Genomic DNA, 18,473 nt, shown 5'->3' with positions numbered 1-18,473 from the left:
AGTGTTACTTTATAACTGGAGGGACAAGAATGCATTTTAGAAACACATTTTGCTATTAGACAACTTGCATTTATTTCATCACATGCTTGGAGAAGTTTAATATCTGTTATATAACATATCCCAATAAATGTTTTCCTCTTAAATAGATTCTAGTAAGCACATATGGTTACATCTTGTGGCCAAACTAAATTTCACAAAAAAACACAGTGTTTCTAAACTCCCTGTTGTTATCCTAAATTTACATAATTTATGCAGGGCACCTACTTCACTTGCTGGACAGCTTTTATAAGAGGAGCTTAATACAGCTCCCTGTGCATTCAGAGAAAGACTATTGTACATCTACACTCACAGTTTAGATTCTCTTAAACTTCATTGTCAAGTAGAAATACCCTTATTATATTCTCAGTGTTATGAGTATGCCACCTTTGTTGACGCTTCAAGGCAAGAATAAGGACTCGGGGTATGCAATCATTTCAATTACAAAGAGATTGTGATATGTTGTTTTTGGCGCAAGACTATTGTCAACAATGCTGCGTTGTCTTCGACTAGTAAACAGAACGCATCCTTTCTTTCTAAATGCTCCAGCGTTCAGGGCTCTTGAGAGAAACAGTGACCCTATCATAGTGATCCAAGACTCAGAAAAGCAACACTATTGTTAATTGGGTACATTCGAATCACAATAATACACTGGGAGGCGGACAAAAGCCACGGAAAGGGAGATTCAGTGAATGGTTTTAAAGACACACAGGGAGAGTTAAGGGTCACGCTGCACTGGGGATTGTGTTGGTTGTGAAAGCAAAGAGGAAGAGGGCGTGTCCAGATTTCAACCAATCACAACAACAAGATTAGTTCCACTGACTCTAAACAAGACGACTTTGGAATGGAGAGCATCTCTTGCATATAGAATCCATGATGAGCTTTACTGAAAGAGGGAGATCGTTTTACATCGACGAGCAATGTAAAGGTGAAGTAAATGGTGTAAGTACACTTAACAGGGTCCTCCTTTCACACATGTGGATTAAATTACTAGAGATAAGTATCTGCACAATGGGAGGAGAGGGAAACTCATTAGTAGAACCAAATAAACTCCATTAGCAAGGTTTCTCCCAACTTGGTTAACTTTTGTATTTATGCAAAACATGGGACAGAATACTAATATTGCATTGGCTGAATCAAGCAGATGATTGGTCCACAGAATATCGACGACCGGGAATGCAGCTCCTGACACCCATTACAAATCAATGTATGTCACACTGAATCACTACAGGGGAGTTACCATGACATCCCCACTTATCTGCTGCCTGTTCAATATCTGTTGGGATTGCTCTACACTAACAAACTGGGCAACAAAGTAAAAAACAAATGTAAAGATGTATTTACCGAAACATAAATATAAATGCACTAAACACTCAAATAACGCAAAAATCTTTATATAATATTACAGGATCAGTGGAGTGATAAGCATTCCTGATGTGTTTACAAGCTATTCCTAAAACTAATGTCCCTTCTGTATCATTAAAGTAAAGGCTCCTTGAGTCTTGAGAAAGAGAGAGAGCGAGAGAGAGAGAGAGAGAGAGGCCCGCGTAAAGACTGTTGGGGGCTTTTCATTTAACACAATGCCAGTGACATGCACAAAATATCTATGCTTTATCTCTTACAGAGTAATACAGAAAGAAAAATAAAATCACACATATCACGTTGTGTGACTTATTATCACATGGCAAAAAAGCACAAAGGCTCCACCTCTGCTTGAATAATCCAATTATATCACAAACGTATTACTGATAACACTTTGATGTCCAGTGGCACAATTGATCGTTCTATTATTAATGAATGTTTTGACACTTCATACAGTTAGTAATAAGTTTCTCATGAGCTGGTGTAATTCATCATGTATTATGGTGTCCAGACTCGCTTCTTTATGAATGCTAATGTGATGATTTGGTATGACAGTCACTGCGGCTTATTTATTAAACTATTTAACACCATTATGATTATTGAAACCACTTTGATCCTTAGGTGTTTAAAGTGAGACATGACTGAAAGTTATGCCACATGTCCCAGTTCCTTAGCAACAGGCACATCATAAATATGAAAGACAAAATCTGATGAAGAAAAAGACATGAAAAAGCCCCCCACCCCGAATAGTATCACACAAAAAATCTAACACTACAGCACAGAGATGAGAGACACAACATTCAAAGCTCCCAAAAGTGGGACACAAAACGTCAGAAGCTGCAAGTGAAGTTACATATCGAAGGATAAATGCAGCCACAGACTTTCTTTACTGATGATAACAATGTGAAATCAGATTCATTTGAAGAGTGTTAAACCACTGGTCTATATCTTGGCTGTATCATTCCTCTTGAGTGATACCAGACAACAGACACTTGAAACAGCACAGGAATGCAGGTAAAGTTTCCTTAGTATAATGAAAGAAGCTGCTTGGCATCATTATTTCAGAGAACTGTATAATTAAACCCACATTAAAAAATACAGTAGTTTACTTTAGAATATACTCTACTAAACTGCTGTAAACTGTAGTATAATGTAATATATTATAGTAATTACTTTGTTAATGTATACTCTTTTTCTGTAGTATTACCTATAGTGAAATAATAAATACGCCAGGCTACATTTTACTTTAAAACACTTCATTAAAGTATACTATATTTATATTTTCTTGCCACTAATATGTTTTAAACAACAAAACATTTCTATTTAAAAGGTAAACATAATAACACGCATATCAACATTAAGAAAAAAACATGATATTAATATATTGATTTAATAATTTTTTATAATATTAAATATTTTACACAAACATATTAAAATAAAAACAATTTCCTTCTCAACAGTAAACGTCTTTATAAATTACAAAACTGTTTCATGCCCACCATCTTGTGGCCATTAAGCGAACTGCATTTACGCAATAGATTTCGTCATCAGTTGGCGACGGCTGTACAGTTATCGCAAGCGTCCTTGGGACTCTGTGCGTGTTGTATTGAGTTATTAAATCGTTTAATTGCTTATTTACAATTTAAAGGAGATCCTAAAGTTCATTAAGTGATGAATCGCCTTTGGTAAGCGGTCAGGATTTATTATTAAAATCGGATTCTCTGCCATCGTCCTGTCTTGCAGCGTCTTAGTTAACTGATCACTAAACAGCTTTTCTTGCAGATCTTTGATTTTTATGTAGTAAATCATAACATGTTTTATAACCACCAGACTTTCACCAATAAACAAGTAAGATTAATGACATTTGTAGATTTTAGGATTTGACACATAAGTGTCAAAAGTGTGTGACAAACCTGCTGTGTTGTCATACAGATGAACACAGAGATGAGTGCCCCTAATGCCAGTGAACGCAAAGCCTGCTGGGGAGCGAGAGACGAACTGTGGAAGTGTTTAGATGTCAATCAGGATGAGACATCTGCCTGTGGGAAACAACTGAAAGAGTTTGAAACCAAGTGTCCTGCGCAGTGGGTCAGTCGTGTTTTTATTATTCAGTTCTTCTGCTAGTGTTAAAAATAGAAAAGTATTCACTAGATAGTGATTTAGACACACAATTTTATTTATTATGCGTAGAGTAAAATTGTGTTTCTAAAAAATTGTTTCTTGAAAAAACGACAGTACGTTACGAAAAATAATAACATACTAATTTTGCAGTATAGTGTTCATAATACATCTGTAACATGTTTAAGGTGTGACAAAATGTACCCCACAATGCAATGCTGCGCTCAATTTGACTTTCTTTAATGATAAATATACCGAAACTGTGCTGCAGCAGCATTGTTTAACCTCTTTCCTTGGACTTTTTTGTTTACACAACAAATAATAAAGTTAAAAGAATTTACACAGCATGTATTTTAAAATGTCACAGTGATAAGTGGACACGCTTGTCATGTGATGACATCATACAGATGTTTGCCTTTGTATAATCTTAACTGTTTTACATACTGTATTGCTTAAACTTTAGTATTGAGTTTATTCTTTGCAGCAGTCTTAATATAAATGACCATGTGTGTAAATAAACTGACTGTTTTTATGGCAGGTGAAGTATTTCAGCAAAAGAAGGGACTTCTTGAAGTACAAGGAGAAAATCCAAAATAACGGATATGAACCCACAGAGGGAGCATCAAAATTATAGTTAAAACAGACTGTGTGGCGTTGCATTAAAAAACAATGGACATTAGAGATGTGACCTGGACTCTATGACCAATAAAGGCAGATTTGCACTTAAATGTTTGCTAATGATAAATGAAGCCTTTTTCCTGATCATCTTATTTATGTGTATGGGTGGAGATTATCAATAAACATGATCTCAAAAGTTATCTGTTTTACAGAATTTCAATGTTACCAGGGATATGTTTGAAATGCAGAATGAATGAACCAAAAATACACAGGTTTATTTTGTTTTAGTGATATCAGGTGAAGCAAAGTCTTCACAAAACATATTACAGTGATTCTGTCATGAATACGCCAGTGGATCGCTGGCAATAACAAAACGTTAGTTTTCTGTATGTACATTGCATTGATTAACGGCCACCTTTCAAAAGCAATTAAATATGTGATTGTAGGAATAATGAAGAATGACAGTTGAATAATCTGTAACCACACCGCAAAAACGATGTAACATTTTGGTAACAGCATGTTAGGCACAATGTCTGATTTCATCAGTTTAATCTCCCTCAAAACTCTCAAGTACAATAACATTTGTTAGGCCTCAGAAATTAAAGCATTACATTCAGTTGGTACGAAACGTGCTGCTGATTGTATTTTGTGTAGGCACATAAAGTTCAGCTGTAAAGATGTAATCTACACCTAAAGCTTTAAGGCAACATTGAGCTCTAAATAAAAAGAAACTTGATAACTTTGAATACTTGCCACTGTTTGTACAGTACGTAATATATTAAACATTTCCATTAAGCTTAAAGTAATATTCACAGGTAGTGTCAGCTTCTGTACTCCTTGGACAGATAAAAACAAAACCTTTAAAAATAATGTATGTGCCCACTGCCTCCTTTAGTGTTTATTAAGTGTCCTCAATCCCTATATGTCAAACTCACACCGCCTCTGTCCCACATCAGCTACAAGTTGCCCGTCACATTACGCATCACTGCCCAGGTAGGGAACTCGCTCAGTTGGAAAAGTGGCTCTCCCCATGTCATTATAGCCAACATGACCACAAACACTCCAATCAGATTCACACCAAAGCCAGCCTTCACCTGTAAATATATGAAGGGAAAATAAACTTAAAGTGCGTGAAAGCAATGTTTTTCAGTATGTTGCAGAAAGTTGTACATTGGGAGTATGAATATTATAAACATATTATAATATAATATTTTGTTAAGTGTTCCACACTTTAGTAAGATAAGTTCGTCTGTTAAAATGTGCTTAAATATTGTAACAGGGGTTAACCTACAAATTGTGTTATTCGTTTACCTTAAACATATTTTAATCTGAATGTGTTTGCTTAAATGTTTGAAATTAGCTTTGTAGACAAAAATACAGTTGTATGTGCCAAACATATTGATTGTTTTTCACTAGAAAACAAACGCTTTTTTTAAAAGTTAGTTTTGAAATGGATGACATTGACTTTGCTTTTTGAATACTTTTAGTCATAAGATAATAAGGGTTGTCAAAAGACTAATTGCGATTAATCGCATACAAAAGAAATGTTTTTTGCATCATTTATGTTTGTGCACTGTGTGTAATTATGTATATGAATGCACACATTAATTTTAAACACATTAATCTTAAATTTGCAATATATATATATATATATATATATATATAGAGAGAGAGAGAGAGAGAGAGAGAGAGATTGAATGATTGATTGATATATAATATAAAATAAAAATATACCTAAATAACATTTTTGTATTTATTTATACATTATATAAACACACAGTACACACACATTTATTATGCAAACACAAACTTCTATTTTGGATGTGATTAATCGCGATTAATCTTTTGACAGCCCTAAAGATAATTCGGTAACACTTTACAATAACATTCATTAGTTTACATTAGTTAATGTATTAACTAACATGAACAAACCATGAGCAATACATTTGTTACAGTTTCTATTAATCTGTGTCAATGTTAGTTAATAGAAATAAAGCTGTTCATTGTTTGTTCATGTCGCGGTGCATTAACTAATCTTAACAAGATTTTAATAAAGTATTAGTAATTGTTGAAATTAACAAAGAATAATAAATGCTGTATAAATGCAGTTCATTATTAGTTCATGTTAACTTGTTCGATTTCTATTCAGGACTGAATGCACTGTTTGCACTTTAATGTCTCTAATACTCCTACTTTTATTATTCAGTATTAGTATCAGTATATCAGTATTACATTTAGTACCTTCCATATAATTGTGTATTGTGTGTCTTATCTTTGTTCTGTCTTAAATGTTTCGTTTGCCACATTACATCCATGCATGACTGGCTGTAAAAAATTCCAATTGTGTTTTACACTATATGGCAATAAACTGAACTTTGAACTAATGTAGACTAATGAACCTTATTGTAATGTGTTACCGATAATTCATATAGTTACATTTGTGTTATTTCATAAGTTTGATGAGTTTACTATTATTCTATAATGTGAAAAAAATATGAGTGGTTTCGCAGACAGGGTTTTGATAAAGCCAGGACTAGGTCTTATTTATATTAGGACATTAAAGTTGTTTTTACAAACATACCTTAAAAAAAAAAAAAACATTAATGATGTGCTTCTTGTGACAAAACAATGGCACTGATCTAGTATTTAAAAATACATCGTTTACATTAAAGACATCCTAAATGTGCATTTTAGTCTGGGACTAGGCTTAAAGGGAAACTGCACCATAAAGTATGAGTAAGTGTTTCAAAACATTTGACCGGTGGTGTACATTTGTACTAGGGGGTCATCTTAAAATGTCATGGGTGACCAGTGTGCTTCTAGAAAACATGTTTAATTATTTGGCCTCTTAACACTACGTTCTTGGCACAGCGGAGGAACGTTACAAAGATGATATAACAGGATATTGTTTATTCATACCATGTCGCTGATCTGCACGTGTCCGTAACTGAACACGATGGCGTTCGGCGGGTTTCCAACAGGCAGCATGACGCCAAAGGACACGCACATGGTGGCAGGAATGAGCGTGTGCAGTGGGTTGATCTGTAGAGTCTCTGACTGCAGGGACACAGGGGTCATTTATTAAAGTCATTACTAAGAGAACACAACTGAGATGATACGGTTTCATTTATCTGTGTGATCTTGTTCTTTTCGTCAGGTTTGTGTGTGTATTTATATGTTCTAACCAGAGCAGAGAGGATGGGCAGGAAAACCGTGAGTGTGGCGGGGTTGCTGGCAAACTCTGTCACGGCCGATACAAGCAGGCAAGCCAACAGTGTGACGGCCCACGGAGGAAGACCACTCATTGGTTCCAGCTGCCGACCCATCCACATGGAGAGTCCTGACACCTGTCCGAGAGAAGTGATATGTTTAAAGATATATCTTTTTTGAATGTATACTTAATACAGGCACCGACTGTATTGATCAATGGCATAATTGTGATGGATGTGAACCTACAACCTTTCAGTTGACCACCCCGATCCACACCACCCTACTGTTTACTTTATACAACCCATTTCCCACCTTGCATCCGGCAGCCAGCGCATAACCTCCTCCCACCAGAATGACAATTTCCCATGGCATCAGTTTCTGAAAGTCCTTCCACGTGATCATTGGAGCCAATGGGTCATCTTCCTTTTCATCTTCATCATCAACTGCAAAAAAACACACAGAAAAGAGCAGTTACCAAACCCGGCCAGCAGGGTGCATCATCGAGAGCGTTCACATCATGTCCTCAAAAGATCCAGACCCTCGTGCTGTTTTACAGCAGCGGCCTGCTGAGCGAATGCTTATGGAGCATGCAGTAGCCCTGCTGCGGGCAGCGTGAGATCTGACCTTTGCTCTCACTGGAGTATGCAGATGGCCAAGGCTTTCGAGCGGGGATGAGGAAGAGGAGGAACCCGAGGAGTACCGACACTGTGGCATCCGTCCTATAACCTTTCCTGCAGGACACAAGCATTAGAATGAATATTTCTTTACACTACTTTCTATGGGGATGCATATACAACTTTTGTTTCTGATCCAAAAAGATACTGCCTTAAATTTAGCAAAATGTATCTGGATGCCCAAAAATGTTGCATTTTTGGACATGATTGGAATTCTTTGTGTCAAGTGACTGCAGACTGTTCATGTACTTTTCGAACAAGGACGTCCAGCCAGGGACGAATCCCGGCTCCCTGGTAAACCAAAGTACAGTCATCAGAATGAAGAAAACACCCGTCACAACTTCAGGGTAGCTGTAGAGTAGAAGAACATCATATATGAGTCAAATAATGCGTCTGGTAATAACCGTGCTTGTGCGTACTATGAAATGTTTAACCCTTTCTGGTTTACCTGATAGGTCCAAGTTTCTGATACTCTTCGTGGATACGTTTCTCTGACAGGATCTCACGCTTGGTTTTGCGTTTTTTGCTGAAAGAGCAAGTCTCTCTAAAACTGTGAACAGATAAAAGCCTCTGAGTTCACCCGAGATAACCTCACGCAACCTCTTTTAAGCAAACCTTCAAAATAATCTTAAAAAACAAAAGTCGGATGTCCTTACTTGCATCCCAGAAATAAAAAGTGCAGCCATATCCAGGTCAGAACCAACATGATCAGAGCAATGGGAATGCTGAAGATGAACCACGTGCCAAAATTGATGACCTTTGCTTCCGGGTACCGACTGGAAAAGACATTTTATAATAACTTTTTAACAATGTTATTTATAAAATCGTTTAAGTGGTATATATTATCTCTTTTTTTACAGAAATGTTGCATGAATCAGACATTAAAGTGTTCATTAAATCATCTTTGCTCAGTCAGCTTATTTTTTGTTCCAGTGTGGAAGTAAAGGACAAGGGTCTGTTTACAGAGTGTATCAAACCCTTAAGAAGATACTGAAGTCCAATCAATGTGATGCAAGATTTCTCCAAATTATGAGTTTCCATTGATCATTTCTGGAAGTCTATGATAACCGTATTTCCATTATAATGCAATCACTGGTGTTGTTTATGTGGTTTAAGATTACTGACCTAGTAAGTAGCCTACTCTCTTTTCACTATGACTTACTGTATATATGCAGTTTACAAAATATATTACTAAATTCACCTTTGCCCATTTAGTGTTCACAAGTAAAGGGTTATTTTTCTGCTTAGGGTCTTTAAAATGTGCAGACGATAAGATTGAGCGGATTGAATCAAGGTGCTTAAACAAATCCCAGAGAAATGTTCTGAAAGTACCGTTTATCATACTGAATGAAACGGAAACAGTGGTCATAACATACTTGTTGAATTGTTCAGCGAAGATGAGGTTGGTGGATGTGCCGGTTATGGTGATGAGACCGCCGATGGTGGCCGCGTATGTGATGCTGAGAGACAGGCACTTGCAGATCATGTGATCTTTTTTGGTCGGGTACAGAGAATCTCTCCGGATTTTAGGTTTCCTTGGCACAGGAATCCTAATTGGGGCCTGTTTAGGAAAAATACAACAAATTCGTTTTTGAAATGTATAGGAAGCCACCTCTGTAGAGGTACTGTAAGTTAAAGGTGAATTGTCTCACCTCGGGAAGATATCCATTTGTTTGTTTAGAAAATTCTGAGCTGAAGGCAAGCTTTAATGCTAGACCGTTCGACTCCTACAGTATGAACAAAACATTTTTTTACACTTTGACCTTTGTTCACGAACAAAAATCCTATTCTTAATCAGTATCTTGTTTTTCAGTAAAAATATCTAAACTGTAGATAAATTTATCTGACAATTCAAGTTCTTGTAAAGTAAACAAATGTTTTGCTTTAAGAGCTGTACAAACCTGTACAATTGAATCAATTATATTAGGAAGCATATGAAATCATCATAATTGTTTGCATAAATTGTGCAATATACGTTTTAATAAAAATCATTAAACAATTTAACAAGCAATGCCAACTAAAAAAGAGCATTACATAAATATACACACAAAAACAACTGAATTGTTTTACTATCAGAGGTGGGGACAAGTCACACATGGTCAAGTCCAAGCAAGCCTCAAGTCTTAACCATCAACTCTCGAGTCAAGTCTTAAGTCGCAGTAAAAAAAAAATCAAGTCAAGTCAAGGGTTCACCCTAAGCAAGTCAAGTCGAGTCCTGATAAGTGTCAAGTCATGTCACATTTTTTCGATAGGTCTAAAATTAGCATAAGGTACAGAAATCGTATCAAATGAATAATAACACTGTCTTTATTGTATTAATTAAATATAATTATTATTATTTTTAGAGCAACAGAATTGATTTTCTCTTTGTCTTGGGTTGTTTGATTAACATTAATGACACAGAATTGAGTTTACGGTCTCTTAAGCACTTGTACTAAAAAGCCAAGTACTAAAAAGTCATAATGTTCAGCCATATTTTTTGCAATGTTATTGGTCTCATGTGCACCTACTTGATTAAATGACAGATATTTTCTTACCTCATTCAGCATGCAGACTTCATATTTTTCACTGCAATTAGAGAAAGATTAAAATAAATATTCTCGTTGTGCTAGGAAGAATTAAAACAATATTGGTCAGACACACAGACATACTTGTCTTTGCGGTTCATCAGTTCAAGTTCATTGTTGCTTGATTTCAGATTTTCTTCTTTATCTGTAAAGAATGTTATGTAAAACAAATTTAGACAATTAACAATTTAAGTTAGACAAATATCATCAGCTATATTTCATATATCAGCATTTTGTATAATCACAGTGCACAGATGTTTAGATCGCATGTGATTGCAGCTTTGACTCACCGCTTTCCTCCTCCTGCGTATCTATGGTTACAGAGTCATCCATTGAATCGGCTATTCCCGTACTGATTAGTTGCTGTAGCACGGCTTCGGCGATCGGCATAACCATCGCCGTGGTTGACGTGTTGCTCAACCACATGGAGAGAAAGACCGTGCAGCACATGAACCCTAAAACCAGCCTGCAACACAACATCACATAGCCTACTGTAAAAAAAAATGCATGCTTAGTTTGAATGCTGATTTTGTAACAGTGATGCTGAAACACATACATGCCAGGTTTGGTTCCAGCGATCATGACCATACGCAGAGCGATGCGTTTATGTAGGTTCCATTTTTCGATAGATGCAGCCAGACATATGACTCCAATCAGCAATAAAGTTGTGTCCTTGAAATATTCTGAGGCCACCTGCACACACAGTTTGCTATGAATTACTTACAAAACATCTAGCCTTTCTGAATACATTGTCACCATGACAAAAAATAAATTGTAAGAAAGGTGATGCATTTATGATGTCTTAATAAACCATGATCTTTTATTGCTCCCTTAACAATATATTTCTGACCTATTACCATAACATTGCAGTTGAATGCAGCTGTATCCCTAAGAGATGTGTTGCAAATAAGCTGCATGTATACTGATATAAATGTATACTGTAAATGCATTGAAAATGTACTTAAAATTAAAACTTTGGAAAGGTTATGTTAACTCAACAGAAACTCTCACTGGTCTAATTAAGTTACTTTTCCACTGCTCTAAACTATTTACAGGCAACAGCTAGAGGAATTAACAGCTATTAATTCAGTATAAATACATCAGAAACTTAAAGCCTGTTCGGTCCACAGACTTACTGAGAGGTACGATTGCGTAAAAGCAATACATATTTTCCAAACGTGATGCAGGGTCTTAAGATTGACAAGTTGCTTTGATAATGTATCAATTAGATTTAGTCACATGATACAGAATTTTGTTTTATGTAATATCTTGTTGGTTTATTGTGAACTGTACACTCAAAGAAATAAAGGTACAAAAAATACACTTTTTTTCCTAAAAACTGCATATTGGTTCATCTAAGTTAGTACCACAACGGTACATATTAGTACATACATGGTACATAGTAGGAGGACCTATTTAAAAGGTATCATCCCAGTAACAAAAAAATGAGGTACCAGTACGGTTATTCATCACGTAAAAATTTTACAGGTTGGAGCTTGGACCTGATGAAAAAAATTTAAAAAATCTTGAAGGGTCGTAAGTGAAACTGATTGTAACCAAATACATAAACCACTTCTGCAAGAAACACAAAGTTCTGTCTGTGTTATATTTAATATTTTAGAGTGATTTCAGTAACACTTATGTGTTAATTAAATTTGTATAGAATATTGTATGTATGTATATTGTCTATACTATATTATATATAGTATTATATGACATGACATTGTATTTTTTTTTAATAATGCATATGCAGGTAAAAAGAATTCTGAAGGTTTTTTTCTCAAAGTCAGAGCCACACATGCAGATGCCATTGTAAATTGACCTTTTTTACTTCAGTTTAAAGCATCGTGTTGTTGTTGTCCCATACAGAAAAAGATGGGAAAATGTTCATACCTCGCTGGATTTGAGGACTCCAAACAGTGGGTAGAGAAAAGCTGGAACCAGTGCTGCGGCCCCCAGTGGAACAGCTTCAGATACCCAATATACCGCGGTAACAATCAGGACGTAAGCACAAGAGGATTCCTACAGCAGATCATAGAACAGAAATACAGGTCAGCCTAAACATGCATGAACCGTTTGAGTGTTTCGTAAAACGAGTTTTCAGTTGAGTGCGTTTCAATAGCTAAAACTCATTTGTATTTTTGCAGCTGAACGGTTTTAAATGTTTTTCAATAAGAGAACACACACATCTTTATATGTAAACAGGAGAAAGGACATGGTTGTACCTTCCAGTCCAAAATGCAGGTCTGGGTTATGAGTTTTATTTTAAGCAATTCTGAAATGTTTGCAGCAACAAATAAGGTGGGTCAGTCAGCATTTTAAGACAAAAATACAAATCCTGACATCCCTGCCATATTAAGACTTCACAGACTGTCACGTGCGTGACCAGCATCTGAATAAAAAATTGATTGTAGAAACACATTTGAATCACATTAGCTGTCTCACACGAATGTTAGGCTAGCGGCTAATAAATGTTCCTCAGGTGACTCATATTGCTGAATTAATCGTGTTTCGTAACAGGCCTACCACATTCCAGTTTTGTGTATACAGACACGGTTATTGAGAATGATGTACAATACCTTCAAATGTTTAGGGTCAGTTACTCACATATTAATATTTACCCATTTTTTAATAATAGTAAACTCTTAAAATTATGCAATAACTATGGGGGAAAATTTGCATAAATGTACTCTTGGCATTTATCAAGCAGCTTTGTAAGGTTTTACCCTGAGATGCTTTTAAAACAAGGAGTTCACATCTATGCTGAGCTCTAATTGGCTGTTACTTCTTCAATATTCAGTATAAATTTATATAAAAACAACTATTTAATTAAATACAATTTACAATACAGTTTTGTAATGAAAGTAACTAATATGCTTGCGCAAATATATTTTTGTGTGCAAAGCTAATTTTATATGTTTCAGCAAACACCTGCAGACTTTTCTTTATGGGTCTCAGCACTGTTTTGCATTGTGTGCATGTCATAAGATGATTATTACTCAGCGTGCTCTTGTATTCATGAACTCCAAGAGTTATGTGCCACACCAGCAGATTAAAGCTCCATTGGCACATGCTTTTGTTCTGCTTTAATCTCATTGTTCCAGCAATCAGTACATTCTGATTGATTTCTGTTAGAAGATTTGATGGGACATTCATGTAAGGGAAAACAGTTGACTCTTATACTATTGTCGTAGCAAACACTACTTTTACACTGGTTAATATATTTTCTGAAGTAGCTTGAATAGTTTAAAAAATAGCATAAATAGTTTTAATAGCATTAAAAATACTATGGTTTTGTTTCAACATTAGCAACCCCCACCAACCCCCCAGGACAGATCACAATGTAGCAAACCAAATTGCATTCATTACATAATTGTTTGGTGTGAATGCTTTCACTCAAAGGGTGAGATGGGATTAGTGAAGTTTTGCAAACTATAGCTGATTGTGGTTTTATTTTGACCCTTGGTGAAAGAACTATCAGAAAAACCTTTAAGATAAGGTCAGGAAACCTGTAGGAGAGGTGATCTAATCTTAAATGTGTTTTGTGATTGCATTAAAGCTGTCAAAGCAGTGGATAATGACATTTCCTAAAGATTGACTCATCTCCTCCTTCCCAGTTTCATTATTGGCTTCATAACTGTTTTATCAATTACAATCAAAAGTCTGATTATTACTGAATAGGTGACATAGTATACAGCAGTGGTTTTCAATCTTGTCCTAGGGGACCCACAGATCTGCATATTTTGTATGTCTCCCTTAACTGACACACCCAGTTCTATGGATCTCTCCCTAAATGAGGTGATGATCTGAATCAGGTGTGTTGGATAAGGGAGACATGCAAAATGTGCAGAGCAGTGGGTCCCCTATGACAAGATTGAAAACCACTGGTATACAGTACATAAAATAAAATAAAAAATATTTGTAACATCATGTCAGGTGTGATAGCTCCAAGCCCAGATTAGTAACTGCCTCTCTGCAGGATTTGATTACATTGGACTTAAACTATAAGTTCCCACATCTTCCATAAATAAACAACATCTGTAAAAACGCCAGTGTTTGTTACAAATAACAATTCCACCAGGCGGCGTTCTACAATACTGCACCTGGAAAACTACCAATTTGGTAAGAGGTCATTGCGTCTACTAGAATAACCCCAAAGACCTCAAACGACGATCAAATAACACTGTTTGTTACATTGTATATTTTCTTGCCTGTTTGCCTTCAAAATGTGATATTAACTTTACATCCGTTCTGTCCATTACACTCTTTAAATAAACTGTCAAATGAACTATTTAAATAATTTTTGAAGTTTCAAGGAGTTAAAGTCTTTTAATAAAACCCTGTATAAACTTGCAGTTTAATGAAAATATCCAAAAGTGACCACTGCGCACCGGTGCGGAAATGCGCATGAAGCGCTTTGCCCTCGAGTGGAAGTGTATGTGAAGATTAAAAAGACTGGATGTTTACTTACGCTGCACGGGTGGATGAGAGGAAGAGGCAGTAGTAATAAAGGGATCATGACCACGAGAATGAGTTTCCGAGCCGTCCATATTTTTTTGATCAAGTCCATTCTGGCGCCTTCCAGCCTCATGGGAAAATGCGTTATAACTCAGTTCTCCAAAATCGAAGGTTCTTCAAATCTTTCTTTAAGTCACACTTAACCTGATCTTTACTCCCTCTTTCAACTATTACACGAATTAAATGCTTTTGCTGTCCACTACTGCTTCCCTTTTTCGTGCCTAAAGAATGTTACCTTCTCAGAGAAGTTGTGTGAATTTAAAGTACAACTCTTGTCTTTGGATCCCGTACGAATGAGTCTTGTCCTGTCGTCCTTTTATTCCATTCAAGAGTGATGTGCAGACGACCCTCTTATAGCCCTTCCAGAGTGTGTTGATGAAATAGACAACAGCTCCTTTTTGTGTGTCTCCACCTGTGTATTCCTTTATCTAGAGTTCGCCATGCTTTGTTCTTTTTGACAGTAATGTTCCCAGTGACACTTGCTGTGTACTTCAAATGTCCCCTAAAAACTTGTTTTTGAGGTGGTCGACTTTTCCAAGCATAAGGGCGAAATGTATGAGCGCACAGTAAAGCATTTATTCCAGTCTTTATTCCAGTATCTCCTCCCAGTTTACATCTTGGCCAATCAGAGGTTAATCAGTGAAGTTTTTGAATGGATGTGGGGCCGTAGGTACGATGCGACCGAGCCAAATTGAACCGTTTGAATGCAAAAGAGACAGTTTCTTAGAATAAAACCAGCAGGGACCGCAGAACATGCTGTTGAAACTGTAAATGAATAAAAACAAAAACACACCTGCACTATCATCCACAATAGCTCTTGACGACAGTCTTGGTTAGTGGGTTTAATGCTGTGATTAAACATTTTTATCTGCAATTTCTAGAACATATGTACTACACAATACAGATATGTATCCTGGTGCACAGACCTTATATAGGCAACTAGGCAAAAGTTTTGACTCAACTGCTCACTCTTGACAGTTATGAAATTTTGTTTTAAAAATTAAATGGAAAGAATTTTGTTGTGACCACAACACATTAAAGTTATATGTATATATATATATATATATATTAAACTTTATATATATATATTGAAGCATTTATGATTATTTATCCACGCCAGGTATATTAGGCCGTATCAGCCATATGGATGAATGACTGGTATAGAAATAGAAAGATTTATATATTTGTGATCTGAAACGTTTTATGAAATTACACTTCAAAGATGCACCAACAGTGAAAGAGAATCTCAATCCATTAATCTTCTATAAATGACAGTAATGCGCATAACGTGCCACCTAGTGGAGCAGAGGAGCAATTACTTTGACTGATATTCATTTAGATTCAGGCACAGCAAATCAGATTTTTCCAATGGATGTGCAGTAGCTGATGCCATAATAACGCACGTGCAACATAATGCAGACAAAAAAGTCTGTGTTTGCTGCTTTTCTGTTGTTAACGTAAGTTTTTGTAATTTTTTTCAAGACAAGCTAAATTAATCTGAGGAAATGCTGTGGTAAATTAAAGCTTTATTACAGTAAATGAGCAATGGTGAGGGTCATTACAAACAGAGCACTGTATGCCTGAGAAGTGCTGTTTAAGAATGGTTCTCATATATTTTTTAAAGACATATTAACATGTACTGTATGATATGTCTGCACTGAAATGCATCAATGTTTCTCCTCTGATGCTTTGCATACAGGCAGGGTATTTACGCTGAATACAGTGTTACATAATCTAATCAATGTTGCCTAAGTTACCTTTAAACCTATTTAGAGTTTTAGCAGGGGATGAATGTCAGTAATGCTTAAATCTTCAAACATTGTGAAAACACTCGGCCGAACCGCTGTTCCTCCACAAGACTGTGCTTTAATTGTGTGAAAAGCCTGTCCTCTCCATGACACAATGCAGAAGATTAAGGGCTGTCCTCCACTTGGACAGAGTTTAAAGGGTTTGATGTGCTAAAAGACTTTGTATTTATATTAAACAGGTTTGCATTTGAAATGGTGACAGCTTGTTCATCAAACATTTTAGAGAAAACATTTGGCCAGAGTGAAGAAAGCGTAACCAAATTTCTTTAAATTGTATGTGGTTCAGATTGTGGAGTAGATTAAAAACCTCATGACAATTAAATTATGTGTGTGTAAACACACACAGTTCAGAATCACAATCATCCAACACACAAACAGACCATAACAGAAGGGGTGTACATAAGATTGACATGACACCTTCATAATCATGACGTGACACCTGTCATTAACATGAAGTAGATTTTATAACAACTGTCATTAAGTATCATTTTTTCAATTAGCCTACGTCATTTTTAATGCAAAGATGACATTATGTGAAATGTCTTTGTTATGACAGCTCGACATAAACTAATACATTATAACTTATCATAAATCTGTCATAAACATATAGCAGATTTGTTATCATTTATCATTTGTATTATTATCATTATCAATTATAATTTAAATGTCAATAAGTGTTAATACTCTGTCAAATAATTTTGAATATCTTAACAAAACGTCAAAATATTATACATAGCTTTATGTGTGTGCACAATACATAAAAAAAACCAACACTGCATGGCTTAACCCATTATTGTACTGTTTTCATTTAATTTTAGGTGAATCTGTCAGCAAATGCAATAAAATATAATTAGTATTAATTTTAATAATAATAATAATAATAATAATAATAATAATTATTATTATTATTATTGTTATTATTATTATTTATTTATTTCTTAAACACATGGAGGAAACTTTACAAACTGAAGAATATTCATGATGCCGTTATAAAACTATGAGAGTATTAACACTTAATGGCATTTTAATGACAAATTCAATTTGTATCACTGGTAAAAAGGTCACTTTGTCTTGGTAATGTCAATTGTCATGACAAGTTATAATGTATTGGTTAATGTCAAGTTGTTGTCATAACAAAGACATCTCAAACAATGTCCTCTTTGCATTAAAAATGACATAATTGAACGAATGCCTCTTAATGACAGTTGTCAAAAATGTTTATTAAATCTCTTTCATGTTCATGACGTGCTATGTCATGATTTTGAAGGTGTCATGTAAGTCTTATGAACACCCCTTAAAGTAAATTACTGAAAGGACCAATTAATTAAGGAAATTTTTAATTAAAGATTTTTAAGATTTTTAGAATTTTTTGTTAATTTATTAACAGCATAAGTTCCATTAAGTTTTATTATTGTTAAACATTGAAAAATATATGAAAAAAAATAACTTTTGAATGGTGGTGCAAGTTTACATATGAATATTAAAAAATGTCCAACACCACTTTAAAGGCACTGTCACATAATCACATAAGTTAGTGACAGAGAGAGAGAGAGAGAGAGAGA

General features: G+C 35.3%; 2 protein-coding genes across 2 annotated transcripts; one reads left to right on the top strand and one right to left on the bottom strand.

Annotated features, from left to right (window-relative positions):
- Positions 1 to 2,924: 2,924 nt before the first annotated feature.
- coa6 (cytochrome c oxidase assembly factor 6) lies at positions 2,925 to 4,334 on the top strand. Its single transcript, XM_065264274.2, has 3 exons — positions 2,925 to 3,083; positions 3,331 to 3,486; positions 4,055 to 4,334. Exons 2-3 carry the CDS (start codon positions 3,331 to 3,333, stop codon positions 4,148 to 4,150), a joined length of 252 nt encoding a protein of 83 aa, XP_065120346.1. The 5' UTR covers positions 2,925 to 3,083; the 3' UTR covers positions 4,151 to 4,334.
- A 54-nt stretch (positions 4,335 to 4,388) lies between these two features.
- On the bottom strand, positions 4,389 to 15,779 carry slc13a4 (solute carrier family 13 member 4). The gene is made up of 16 exons (XM_065274707.2): positions 15,057 to 15,779; positions 12,479 to 12,607; positions 11,142 to 11,278; positions 10,876 to 11,051; positions 10,670 to 10,730; positions 10,556 to 10,586; positions 9,671 to 9,745; positions 9,395 to 9,579; positions 8,675 to 8,794; positions 8,467 to 8,568; positions 8,268 to 8,369; positions 7,969 to 8,075; positions 7,657 to 7,787; positions 7,320 to 7,481; positions 7,054 to 7,191; positions 4,389 to 5,228 (listed from the first exon to the last, which is right to left on the bottom strand). The coding sequence occupies exons 1-16, from the start codon at positions 15,174 to 15,176 to the stop codon at positions 5,091 to 5,093; spliced, it is 1,914 nt and encodes a 637-aa protein (XP_065130779.1). The 5' UTR covers positions 15,177 to 15,779; the 3' UTR covers positions 4,389 to 5,090.
- Positions 15,780 to 18,473: the final 2,694 nt, after the last annotated feature.

This window comes from Paramisgurnus dabryanus, chromosome 1 (genome assembly GCF_030506205.2).
Source record: "Paramisgurnus dabryanus chromosome 1, PD_genome_1.1, whole genome shotgun sequence".
Classification (NCBI taxonomy): domain Eukaryota; kingdom Metazoa; phylum Chordata; class Actinopteri; order Cypriniformes; family Cobitidae; genus Paramisgurnus; species Paramisgurnus dabryanus.
The sequence above is the reverse complement of the archived record's forward strand: the minus strand, read 5'-3'. Positions and strand labels throughout refer to the sequence as shown.